Genomic DNA, 13,497 nt, shown 5'->3' with positions numbered 1-13,497 from the left:
AACCTGTGTGTTATGCCTCCGTTATAAATGCCTTATCCCCAATGCACCATCTCGACAGAGACAGTGTAACACATGTAAACCCTCACAGTCATTGTAAAGGCCAGCCCATCATTGTAAATCATCACAGGTTTGTACTATTTTGCAACACATTTCGTTCTTGTTATGTTGTTCGACAGCTCAACCTTGGTGTGACAGAGACGAGTCAGTGACCAACATAAAGATGGATGCTTTGATTTAAGGCTCAGGTATATGTTTTGCATTGACGCTTGGCTGACTGACACTGCACTAGGTACACGTGAGGTGCTACGTCAACCCATTATTCTATACCTAAAGGCCAAATCCTGATTGCATAATGTAACATTTGCCTTCAGGAATGAGATATGACCTTTAATACAGCCTCTGAAGAATAGGCTTGAGTTTGCATGCATTATCTAAGATCAACCAACCATTCTTATTCATGCCATGAGAGGAAACTAATGAGGATCATTAATCAACTAAAAGATCATAAAGCCACTTTAGAGATAACAGTGGTTCTCTATTCATAAAGCACATACGTGCATACCGTGACTGACTGACACAGCAAACAGTCAAAGATTTAGTTTCAGTCTGTGGCTGTAAATATTTAAACTCAACAAAGACATCTTTACAAAAGGGCATGGTAAAGGTTTACAGGGTTAGGCTGCTGGCGCTATAAGTACGGAGCTGCAGTGCTATAGTCCACACCTGAAGGACAAGATCGTATACAGGATGGCACTGAGGACAACTGCTCTCCTCTCTGTGGGGTTTCTTCTGCTGCTAACCAGAAGAGCTCTCACAGAACCAGGTGAATATATAAGATGCATGTTGTGTGTGTGTGTGTGTGTATCATGCAAAGAGTCACTATAACTGAATATACTATGGTGTGCAGGTCTGGCGACTCTTCCCATCAGACTGTCTGTGGAGAACGACCTGTCTAACATGGCTCCTGAGTCCCATTTCAGCTCGGTGGTAGAGGGAGGTGTGCTGCTGAGCGCTCTGAGGAGACTGCAGGAAACACAGCAGGACTTCAAGTAAGACCACACTTGGCACCCCCTTTCATATCTCTGCACAACATCCTTTATTCTTAAAGGTGGCTCGGCGGTTTCTCCTTTGCAAGCTTGCGATTACCTATTTGTGCTGTGGACAGATGTCCTGACTCTATGTGTGTCCAGGTTCACTGTGAAGGAGGACCCAGACTTTGGCTTGTTACTGGAGAGTGTGAATGGAGTAGCTGGAAACCAGCATGAGCAGACGTACTGGGAGATCCTGTCAGAAAGCTCAGGAGAGGACAGCAGGCTGGATGTTGGTGAGCATCCTCCCCGGAGATCCAGTACCACAGATCTGACTTAATGAGCAGTAATGAGACTGGAGAATTGGCTTTCTTTTCACTCACTTGCCTCAGCATGTCCTCATGGTGTGATTACATAGTATGGTTGTGACACTAGAACTCCCTCTATATCTTTAATCTTTCCTTTTATTAATGATGTGCACCCTTGTTCAAATCTCATATCAAGTTTGAATGGGATTGAAAATATTTTGATATTTGCTGTTGAAAATGTATATCAATGCAAGAGCACAGCGTCAGCTGAGCACTGGCCCTCTCAGAATCTGTGTTTATGAACCCTAATATTTACGCTGCTAATCCAAATTCGTCCCTTTTCACAGGAATTGGCTGCTACAAACCGAAACCCAATGAGCACATCATCCTTAGGTTCAGCACCTGGCACAAACAGTGATGAACCAGCTGTTCAGAAGGAACTCTTCAAGATCAGATGTGGAAGAGAATACAACTTGATTTAATAGATTTTTTTCATTTTGTATGAAGTTCCTATAAATGCAAAGAGTAGAACATGTTGTGACCTGATATGTGAGATAACAAAACAGCAACATCTAGTGGTAGTCAGAAGCCATTTTATTTATCAAATACAAGGAAAGTAAAATGTAAACGACCCCAGGGACAATAGAAGAAGAAACACTTAAGTTTGAGGAAACTCGACTGCAGATTTAAGTTCAGAATTTTGTTGTTTTGTGCTGGATAAAATAAAAAAATTCCAGCACAATAATCCAGTGAATTTGCAAAGGAGGTGTAGATTCTTTGACTCTGGAAAGGGGAGCCTAATCTTCTTGCTTTAAAATGCATCATTTCATGTTGATGTAATCCATCTCTAAAATAATAAAGATTTGATTTAGAAAAAAAGAAGATATTTTTGTGTGTTTTTTTACAGTCAATGATTTACATATTAAAAGTTAACCTGTTCTACTACCTACAAAACTCAACACTCTTCATGTTGACAAACTCCTGAGCTCCCCAACCACAGCTCCTCCCTTTGTAACAAGATTAAGGTTTCATCTCCTTCCAAGACAGATGGACTGAGAGGAGGAACGACGAGCAGTCACTCTAATCTCCGTTGTTTCACTTCCCCTTTCTTCTTGTCTTTATTCCTTCCTTTATCTAGAAAAACAAACATGTTTACAGAAACATGTAAAAATAAAGCATGTGAGACATAACATTATAGTACCAAGTAAATTCAAACGACCAGAAAGTGCTGTCTGAGCTACCACATGTGAACCCAAATGAGCACAGACCACAACTTGGCACTTCAGGTCAAACTTTTTAATATATTTTTAAATAATTATTTGAGCCAAGTCTGATTCAGCCTCTAAGACTGTATTTACAAGTCTTTCTTTTTTCTGACCCTTTCGCTACTTTACGGATAATAATCCACCACTGACTCTAGGGATTTGAACCTCATTGTGTAAAATCCTATATCTTTAGAAACCAAGGAGAAATTGTCGGCGTCAGTGTGCCAAACAGGTTCAATCAATGTCTTAAAACATCCAGATTTTGGTCCACTGATTGATCCACACAGTTGGATGAAGCATCATAAACACAGCGTGGCTCTGCAGTGTGCAAGCTGTCTGTGTATTTATTCGTCATCTGATGTCTTACTGTAAAGTCAACATAGTGTTCTTTGCGTTGAAATCTCTCGACGAGACAGCCATGCAGGTTTAAACCAATAATAAATAAATGGAGGTGTATTTCCATTCGAGTGAACATTGCATTAGTTCATAATTTAAGCTACCCAGTGTGATGAGGAAGCCACTCACCACATGACAGAGCACAGTCACACATGCAGGGGACACACTGTGCAAAGAAGCGCTTCCAGCCAGTCTCCTTCTTCATACAGTTGTCTATCCGAGAGCAGCCTTGTTTTGGGGGGCCGAAGTAGCTCTTATTTGCACAGGTGGAGTTGCACGTCCCATTTAGTTCCCCCTCACTGATTTCAATGCGTCCCCGCTGACACATTCCAAAAAAGACGTGTAGAGGGAGGTCATGTGATACGCTAGAAGGATCAAAAGGGGACATGGGATCTTTGTGGTTCGTGTTTACTTACTGAGGCAGGTGGGTTTCGGAGTCCAGAGGCCATTAGGTTGGCAGTATCTGGTCGGGTTTCCCAGCAGCATGAAGCCAGGGCGACATGTGTACCTCACCACAGAGCCCACCGACCAGTCGTTACCAGAAACCACTCCATTATAGTCCACATCTGGCCTCCCGCAGTTCACTGACATACAATGCAAAGGAAATGCATCACACAAAGAGACTTTTATCCAATGTCAGCACAATGTCAAACATTGTTGGGGTCTTACCTCGGCACAGAGACTTGTGGCCGAGCCAGCAGCAGCTGGAGTCCCCACAGCGATCCCTCCTCAGCTCCTCGTGTCGCGCCTTACAGCCGCCGAAGCAAAGGGGCGCTGACCCGGACCAGTATATGTCGTCTATGAAATCTGGTTGAGAGTCAAAGGTTTTTTTATTAGTGTTTGCATACATCACAACTGGACAAATCACAAACATTCATATGATGTATTAAATATTTTAAAGTGCAAGGCTCAATTTGGAAATATGTATAGGCTTCAAGGCCAAGATTAAGAAACATGTCATTGTTGTTATAGAGGAAGCCATGAGCCTGCAAAAGCATGATTGAAACACGACATCATAGAGGCATGACAGGATGTCTTACCACTACCTTCCACCTCACCAATCCATCCAGGAAACTGAAAATTGGCTATTTGGAAGGAACCGAACAGCAGCAACAGCAGTAGGTTTAACCTCACGGCGTCCATTTTCAGATGCAATCTATACAAAACAACTGCAGAGGTCTATGCGACTACGTTATATTACTGTCCAGCAACCTTCTATTCATCATCATTCTTGCAAAGTCAATAGACATGAAGCCATTAGCCGTCCCAATGGAGGCGAGTTCACTGACTGCAGAGCAGAAGCAGAGGGCAGTGAGCAACACTTCAGCTAAGCTGCATGCCGCCTCATCTTCTCCACGCTGCTAATGCCACTTCCTACTGTATGTCATTGTGCGGCAAAGAGCCAGGTCATCATGACTTCGGTCACCTGATGAGAAGATCACATTGGCAGTGATGGCAGTCGGTTATGTAAAACAGTCATTTTGACGTTTGAATATCCAATCACTGATATTGTAAGTGCATACTTTTGAGTCGTAGAATAAAAACATGAACAGTGTGTGCCCATGTTCAGGCTCAAGACTTGATTTTATCAAAAGGATCGAAGTAGAAATGTACTTTGAAATCGTCTTTCTAGATATATTTTGAGTGAATGACACCAGTGCAACACAATTTAAGTCACCGTATAGCAGTGTTTCTATATTTCAGATCAATAACATGACCAGTCTAGCAGAGACTGATAACATCCTAAAACTGCGCTGCAGTAGAGCCGTTAGATTCAGCCAGCAAAGATAGTTACACTATCGATGTAAGTATGTGATTTAAATCGAAATTATGCACTTCATCTCCCTCTCATTTTCCTGACTTGTAAAAAAAAGATTAGATACAACTGTGTGACCATTAAAGACACATTTACTTTCTGTCAAAAAAACAAAAAAATTATAATTTCAAATGTGAATTTTGCAAAAATGTTGTCAACTTTATTTAAGTCGTAGCTGAAGCGTAAACAAAACTACACAGAGCTCATGAGGTATGCCCTCTAGGCAACCCGCTTGGCAGTGCACCATTAGTATCACACTGTTTGAATGTGTTACAGTATGTGATACAACGAATAACTTGAAAATCATAATAAATACCGGCAAACAGACTGCACAGTCAGTAAAAACATACAAACAGGTTTACCTAACATAGGCTAATATTCAAAATGGGTCATTATGGAGTATGCATCCCTTCATTTAGACGTTTTAACTCATTATTAAGCGTCTCCAGCCCCCATTGAAGGCTCATCTGTGAAACTGCACAGCTGATAACAGAATGCCCAGTCATGTAAAGGACGTGTATGCAGGACTGTAGCAGTCAATCCACCTGCTGAGCAGCATCCTCGTCCTCCTCTGCTTGGGACAAGACTCCAGTGAGAACGTACAACATGCCCTCTTCCCGATTGTCCTCCTCGACGCTGGCCGTGGGCTCCTCAGTCCTCTGCTCCTCCAGCAGCACCCCTCTCAGTTCCACCTGCAACTCGGAGGGAGTTGCCCCTGAGCATTCTTCCTCAGTCTCGCCAATGTCGTCGTCGTCATCATCATCCTCCGCTTGACTACTTTGCTTTTCCCTCATCAGCTGCTCTGTCAGTTCCACGCTCTCATAGCGAATCAGCTGCAGCCGCAAGAAGCCGTCCTCGTGCTCCTTGTACCTGACAGAGCGACGAAGAGGCCATCAGTGATGCAACGACCCAGACATCTCAAATTCAGCATTACGGAGTTGATTTATTTTTTTAATAATGCAAGACTTACCTGAACCTGGGGTGTCCAGAGGGCCATTTGAATTGGTGCTTTTTGTGCAGATGGACAGTTAGGTTGTTGCCCCGGGTGAAGCACTGATCGCACACATGGCATTTGTAGCGAGCTACAAAATTACCCTGATTCATAAAAGATAACATTGGATAACTATAAAGGAGAATAAAACCAGGGTAAATGAACACTATTTTAATAATGTCACCTTATGTTCTCTTTTGTGGTGAATGTTCATGGTGCCGAGGGTACGAGAGGTGAAGCCGCAGCCGGGGACGTCACAGTGAAAGGCCGGCTCGCTGCTGTGGGTATCCAGGTGTTTGCGCAAGTCGATCAGATTCTTACAGCTGCAAATGCAAAAGTGTAGCAATATGAAGACGACAATAACAAAAGTGTGTGTTCAACAGCTTAATCTTGTTTTGCACTGCTGTAACTTCAGAGGATAGAGACCTGTATTCGCAGTATTCACAGCTGTACGGCTTCTCGTTACTGTGGCGGAACTTAATATGGTTGCGAAGTGAAGAGGGTGAAGGACAAGTCATGTCACACAGCGGGCATTTGTAGTGGCTCACTGTACCAACGAGAAAAAGACAAACCAGGGAGGAGATTGTGTCAGCTAAAAATACTGCAGAGCTGTTTGATGCCAACAGGAATCCATCACTCACATGGTCACTGTGGTCAAGAGTAGAGCTCATAGAGACCTATGTTTATCTATGCGTGTGTCAGGCCAGGAAATCACGATGAAATAATGTATTTTTTAATTTGACTGATTTCTTTGCAATGCAAGTTGCTTCTATAATGCAGGTGTCCAGAAAGTTGAGGCTTACTAATGTTTACCTGTGCAGAAACTCAATTGGCAATTTGTGTTTTTGTGAAAAGTGGGGAAGGATTTATTGAAATGACAGTGAAAAAAGAAAGAAAAAGCAAATCACGCAAATTTGTGGAGGACTATTTTGGATAAAATGTTCACTGGTATGGACTTGCTAGTATATCATACAGTAATTATACCTATCCATCAGTTCTCTTGTTTCATTTAGCACATGCATGAACTGAAACTAGTTGCAGTGACTATTACATACATATACATGTACAAAAGTACGGAATGGTGTGGAAAATGGTTATAAGAGTAAAAACTGTGTGCGATTTTAAGTTTTTTGGCTTAAACACGCAACAAGAGCAGTGTCGTCTTTTAAGTCCTCCTCAGCACACGGGAATAACACCTGTTCACGCTGATGGAGGAGGGACTGACCGTGGGTTCTCATGTGGTCTCTCAGTAGTCTCTCTGTTGCAAAACGTTTGGAGCAGTGGGAACACTGGAACCTCTGACCTACAACACACACAAAGCAATCATTATTAGATGGTAACATTGTAACCTGTTGTGAACTTTGTTATTAAGTTTCCTGACATGAACTTTACCTTCCATGTCGCTCTGTCTAATGATGTGGTCAAAGAACTTGGTGTTGTTAGCGTACATCCCCCCACAGCCTGGACATGCCACCACCTTCTCTTGGGTGTGGCTGCGCAGGTGCTCCCGAAGTTTAGGACGTCCTTTAGCGGTGGCTTCACAATCTGCAGAGTGAGGACACGTAATCTTCAGTGATAGTCCTTTCTGATCTATAATCTTGAGATAAATCATGTTAAATGCCGTACCTTTCCATCCACAGCGTATTGGGAATTCATAGTCTCCCGCTGGAACGTCAACGCACAGGCTGTGCATCTCTACATGGCGATAGAAATACTCTGGGTTTTCATACGGTGGTTGCTTTAAAAAAATGTGCATAGAAAGAAGAAACGCATGTTTAAACTCTCCTTCACTCACTTGAAAAGGCAGAAATCCTCCCAAATGATCTCACATTGTCGTCCAGTCACTGCTTAGCTTCTGATATAATTTGCACACAATGTATTGGTTGTATCAAGTGAATGTATTGAAGAAAGTAATGCTGCAATTGGTTGTGTATGAAATGTGTCACACATGTAGACTTTGTGCTTTCATTCATTGTGGACTTGCATTAGCTGAACACTACAGATTGCTGTACCTTGCGTACTAAACTGAAGCCTGCATTTGAGCAGGTGGCCAATCACTACAGGTATAAGTACATAAATAAGTAATCTTGCTTTACAGCACTGACCTGTGTTAAGCTTACCTCACAGTCCTCCCAAAGGCAGATGAAATTGTCTGGGATATCAGGGATGAGGTTGGAGTTCTGGGAGCAGATGGAGCAGGTGCCAATTTCTGGCTGGGCACTAAGCACCTGCTGACCCAACTGCTTCAGCTTATTATGGTAACAGTGAAAGAACAGATGTCTGCGCAACTCTTCAGGTCCCTCCACAGAGCAGAAGCCGCAGTCTCTCCAAAGACAGTTCCTCTCCCCTTGGCACGAAGAACAAAGAGCTTGCATCAGTAGGCACCAACTTACGCAATGCACCAATATGTCTTACTTATCATCTATAATCTAATAAACTATAGCACGTTGTAAAATGAAGCAATGACTATTCGGCTGAAGTGGCCGTTAAGTAGTTTCCACATAACTTCATACCGTTCAAATTAAATATTAATTAAACCACAGGCAGCTACTTTTAACTAAAATACGAGTAACTCCTCACCTTCTGGTTCTTCTCCGTCCTCCTCCGCCATGTTGAGAGCTTTAAAGTGACCCTCCACATGGTTGCAGAAATTATCCATCCGACTGAACGAGTCCTGGCACGAACTCCATTCGCAAACCAACTCCAGTGCCTTCTTGTGGATCCGTTTGTTCGGAGGCATAGCTCAATGTAATGCGTTTCACCCCCAGACTGAAGCTATGCACGTCGGCCAGGCTCGACCATAACCCCCTGCTAGTTACGCTCGCTAACACAGGCTGCTGGTTGGTAACTGTCACCACTGACTTGTGGAACAGTGACCAGTTCTCTAGTTACAGTTCAGAAACATCTTCCTGGAACACTTTCACAAACAAGCAAATAGCGCGTTATATTCTTACTTCAAGAGGAGCTTCAACACAATAATATGCTCTACAAAAGCACGGATGTGATGTAAACATGAGTTGTTTTGGCAAACCACAAGAAACACGGACTGTGTGCTCTGCAGATGTCGCCCCAGAAACAAGTGTACTGCTATAGTTCCGGGTGTAAAACGTACCGCTTTTACGCAGTCGCCTACTTGAGTGAAGAAGTACTTTCATTTTCATTTTATGCGAATATAGTAAATTTATTTGGCAGTTATATATACACAATTGAAATTGGGTGAAACACCTAACACTCTAAAAAGGACTAGAGCCTGCGTGATGATATTTTTGAGGTACTGACTGATTAGGATATATATTTTTATTTACACAAAGCACAACATAAACAACCATTGTTAATAGCAACCATTTTAAAGAGTTGTGAACAAGATGTTGACCATTAATCTTTGGTATTTCTGCAGTACAATTTCTTATTTGTTAGGTTGATATACAGACTGGGTTAACAATACATCTGTGTCAACCTAAAATCAGGTGATACAAACTTTTAATTTTGAGACTTGAAACATTTAGCTGAATACAAGACTTTTACCTTTAGTCGAGTATGTGTACATTTTCATCTCACTCCTTCTCATTAAGAACCCGAATACTTCCTAAAACTGCAATAATGATGATGGCAAAATCTTATTTTTTAATTTTCTCAGCTTTACTTTATCAATTTGAGGTTTTCATCTCAACAGTAAACAGTTTCTCACATTCCTGAACAAAATACTCTAGTGCCAGTTGACTTCACATTGATGTCTGCTGAACCCTGGGGGGCGGGGCGGGAACGGGATGAAACAACGGATGCATATCAGTCATAAAAATACAGCTCTAATACCAAGAAAGGCATAAACATTTGTTCTCATCAGGACAACTTTCATCCTCCATAGCCCTAAGAAAATGTGTCAACAACTCAGTCTCCTTCTAATTCTTGGTTTTAAGACTGATTATAGCCTCCTCTCATCACTGCTTTTCTTCACAGTGACCATTGTGTGTTCAGAGGTAACGAAACAATAATAATAATAATAATAATAATGATAAATTAACTTTATAATTAAGTGGGAGTGGGCACATTTTCCAAAAGCAGATTCAAGTAATGGACCGCAGCGTGAACCTTTTATATTTTCTGAGAGCACTTCTACATCCATTAAGCTGTTATCAAATCAAAACAATTTAGAGGCATCAACCATTGATTTTGGCTGACCTGAAAACCGAAAGTCATCCCCACTTACTGTACTTTCCTTTAAAAAAATAAAATAAAATAAAAAGTACAAAAATATACTTTCAGTTCGGACACATAGGATTATTAAGACCTGGTTACTTTTTCCTGTTTGCAATTACTGATATTCAGGAGAAAAACACCCCACACTGCTGTTTATGTCAGACTCTTGGCAGTGTATGTTCAAACACTGCATGCAATGCAAAAATGTTGGACAAAGTAAAATATACTTTTGAACCTTGCACTGGATTTAGACTGCAAGTAGAATCTGACACAGAAACGTAACAGTGAGGTAATGGAGTCGATCGAAAGGCAGATGGACCACAAGCCTGTAAAATAGTTCCATAAAACAACATCATATCTTCTCAGTCAATGCTCTATCTCCTCTTTGCGAGAGTGCTGTCTAGATGTCGTAGAAGAGACGCACGAGATGATAACGGATCCCAAAAGCTACGACACTGCCGACCACCTGGGAGAGAGAGAGCAATAAAACCAGTGAAACATTCATATACTTCCCAATGACCAGCACTATTCCACGGTATTTGTTATACCTGTATGATGAGCATGATGGCTGTGAGGTTTCTCTCATGGGTGGGGCCGATACATTTCAGGACCAGATTTATTAAGGTCATGTTGTTGCACTCGATAAAATCGTCATCTCCCTCCTGGCCTCTTTGCACCTGCAGCAGCTTTAATAACTCTGCCACCTGTTTAGGATCATTGAGACATTATTGTTATAACCCAACACACACAGCAGTACACCTGCCACTCTACAAGACCTCTGAATCTCTACTTTGAGTTTCTCAATTGTCAAGATTATTTGCTTATCTGGTTTATATCACTTTTAATTCAAAATATGTGCATTTGTTACTGTTAGTTGGACAAAAAAAGCAATATGAGCAAAATATATGGGGCTGTGGTCAAATGTTATGTTTATATCAATAAAATGAGAGAATAAACAGGTGCAAGAGGTTTACCTTCAGAATGAGGTTTCCTAATTTTGAGAGGTTCTTTCTTTTGAATTTAGAGTAGCTCATCCCCAGCTTGCCTGTGTCTGGATTCAGCCTTTTATTGGGAGAAAATCAGGAGGGTGACTGGATGACATTGAGAGAATATAATCAGCATAAATGGTAAATGAATAAAATATGTAAAAGGTTGTATACCTGGGGAGCCGGTGTCTGGGACAGGGGATGACGTGAAAAAGTTGAGGCAAGGAGTAGAGAAAGTTAACCACTTGAGGAATGAAGAAGAGGAGCATTGTTTTGCTGAAGTGCCCCAGAATGCCGACGACAGCGAAGGTCATCCCAGCAAAGTAGCAGAAAGTATCTCCCACAAACACAGATGAAGGGTACCTGTGACAAAATAGGTTGCAAGTCGACAGATATTATATACATCATATAGGTTTTCAAACTGTGTTTTACATTTTATTTTCATCAAACGGCCTTAATTAATAGGTTTAACTTACCAGTTGTGGTAAAAGAGTGCTAATGTGGTGAAAAAGAACGGTATCATGAAGTAGAGGGAGAAAATATGGTCCTTACGGTAATCTCCTGGTAAAGATGAAACATGTTCAGCCTTTTTGCAACAGGGAAGTTGTACACCGAGAAATATCGACATTTATAAATCATGCAGCATCACATTCAGTCTGAAACGGCTGATAACCTCCACCAGTGTGGTACGATAATTCAACACTATTTTCACTTGTGTCAGGAATTTTCAAGTACAATCAAGTTCTCCATGTCCAATACTTGCAGATTTGAGGGTGTGATCTGTAATGCAGGTGATGAGAGAGGAATCAGCCACACACCACTGAGCTCCATCAGGTTGAAGACGATGATGGAGCCAGAGATAAACAGGGCTTGACCGGACTCGATGCCATTGATGCCTGCTAGGATGTTTATGGCATTTGTGCAGAAAACGGCAAGCATTCCCATGTAGACGTAGTAGAGAATACCTGCAGAAGATCATCAATGATATAATTAACAGAGTGACTGCAGCTGTGTCATTTCCTACATCAACAAAAACAAAACACACAGTATCCAGAAAACAAACATAATATGTTTCCCCATAATGGTATGCCTTGTTTATCAGAATAATGGGCAGACAATCTAAATCGGTAAAGACAACCACTTTACGTTTTCAAAGGACGGATCCATACAGTTAAATTAGTACCGAGGACAAAGATCCTGCTGGAGGCGTTATACGTCCGATGTGACCTGGGAACATTTTGGGAGTTGGAGGATGTGACTGGGGTGGAAAAACATCTGCACATTGCTTAGCCTGCTGCTAACCAGACCACGCAGCAGACAACCGCACAACTCACCCAAATCCAAATTCAGCCCAAGCAGGGCTCTGAAGGGCTTGGGCACCACGATGACCGTATTGCCGAAGTTGGTGAAATACACCATGAGCAGCGGCAGGGACGCCAAGGTGGGAAGCAGGAGCTTGTGTCTCCACCTCAGGTTCAGCACGTCATCAGCGAAGCCCAGGAAGATCATGCAACAGATGGCCAGAAGTGCACCAATCAGCTGTACAAGCTGAATCCCCCCAAAAAGAAGACAACAACACAGAGAAAAGAGTTGAGTTTTAGCTTTGATCAAGACAAACAGGTTCACTCTGCACCTATTGACCCACCTCATTGTGTGGGAAGCCCTTGCACTGATCTCCTACAAAGCAGCTAAGGAAAGGCACCGGGATGAAGCAGAAGAGGATGATGAGGAAGACCGTCCCACTGATGACTCCTTGGGACTCTGGGCTGCGGAAAGGATTGATCAGGAAGATAACCAGGGCGAGAATTAGAGATGGGAATGGGCACATTGGACTTCCAAACGAGACACACTTTGACCTACAATATTACTACGACTAACAAATCACGTGATAGATAATAAAGTTACTCACACTTCCTTTTTGGATGTTTTGTTTAGGTCCATTCCGTACAATCTGGCTGAGATAAAATGGTCTTTGAAAGCAGGAATGAGTTTCAATGTGGCCATGCAGCCGATTACCGACAGGAAACAGTTGATCAGCAACGGTAGGACGGGTACTGGTGACATGCTTTCAGGCATTTCGGTGGGTCTGTTTCTAAGGGATCAAATCACGTTTCTAAGCTAATCGGACGTTGCCTCTTTAGGCGACCGATGACCGAGTTGTGGCTGTCTTCACTGAGGTAACGACATGTCATTTCGTGAATCTAAAACATACTACATCTCCGTGCTTCCTTTGTCAAAGAGAAATAAATCCACGAGTTGCAATGGTAATCCATACCATCTTGCATTACGAGTTATTGCTGCTAATATCTGCTCAGCCTGTCTGAACTCCACGTCTGTTTAACCATATCCCGAGTGATACGGGGAGGAGGAACCTCCGGCCGATCTCTTCAAAATAAAATGTCATTAAAAGTCACAGTTTTTGTATGAAAGTAATTGTTTTAAATAAATACCTACGATTTTAAAAACTTTTTTCTAAACAAAATAGCACTGTATTTTCACTCATTAAAAGG

The 13,497-nt window shown here is 42.0% G+C and overlaps 2 protein-coding genes across 5 annotated transcripts; both read right to left on the bottom strand.

Moving 5' to 3' along the window:
* Positions 1-1,912: 1,912 nt before the first annotated feature.
* Positions 1,913-8,829, bottom strand: hinfp (histone H4 transcription factor). Of its 4 annotated transcripts, XM_056411678.1 has the most exons (13): positions 8,385-8,829; positions 7,925-8,151; positions 7,431-7,542; positions 7,197-7,349; positions 7,030-7,107; positions 6,231-6,351; positions 5,989-6,127; positions 5,784-5,908; positions 5,359-5,683; positions 3,667-3,804; positions 3,414-3,581; positions 3,127-3,316; positions 1,913-2,470 (listed from the first exon to the last, which is right to left on the bottom strand). In XM_056411678.1, exons 1-10 carry the CDS (start codon positions 8,542-8,544, stop codon positions 3,796-3,798), a joined length of 1,449 nt encoding a protein of 482 aa, XP_056267653.1. In that variant the 5' UTR covers positions 8,545-8,829; the 3' UTR covers positions 1,913-2,470; positions 3,127-3,316; positions 3,414-3,581; positions 3,667-3,795. The 4 variants fall into 4 exon arrangements, with proteins under 4 accessions (XP_056267653.1, XP_056267652.1, XP_056267654.1 ...); XM_056411677.1 differs by having other exon boundaries at positions 3,127-3,581; XM_056411679.1 differs by lacking the exon at positions 3,127-3,316.
* Positions 8,830-9,086: 257 nt separating this feature from the next.
* Positions 9,087-13,321, bottom strand: dpagt1 (dolichyl-phosphate (UDP-N-acetylglucosamine) N-acetylglucosaminephosphotransferase 1 (GlcNAc-1-P transferase)). The gene is made up of 9 exons (XM_056407414.1): positions 12,897-13,321; positions 12,633-12,753; positions 12,322-12,535; positions 11,806-11,952; positions 11,464-11,548; positions 11,162-11,350; positions 10,976-11,063; positions 10,550-10,705; positions 9,087-10,467 (listed from the first exon to the last, which is right to left on the bottom strand). The coding sequence occupies exons 1-9, from the start codon at positions 13,061-13,063 to the stop codon at positions 10,402-10,404; spliced, it is 1,233 nt and encodes a 410-aa protein (XP_056263389.1). The 5' UTR covers positions 13,064-13,321; the 3' UTR covers positions 9,087-10,401.
* Positions 13,322-13,497: the final 176 nt, after the last annotated feature.

Source organism: Pseudoliparis swirei, chromosome 3 (genome assembly GCF_029220125.1).
Source record: "Pseudoliparis swirei isolate HS2019 ecotype Mariana Trench chromosome 3, NWPU_hadal_v1, whole genome shotgun sequence".
In the NCBI taxonomy this organism is placed as follows: domain Eukaryota; kingdom Metazoa; phylum Chordata; class Actinopteri; order Perciformes; family Liparidae; genus Pseudoliparis; species Pseudoliparis swirei.
Note: the sequence above shows the minus strand (reverse complement) of the source record. Positions and strands in the feature narration are given on the sequence as shown.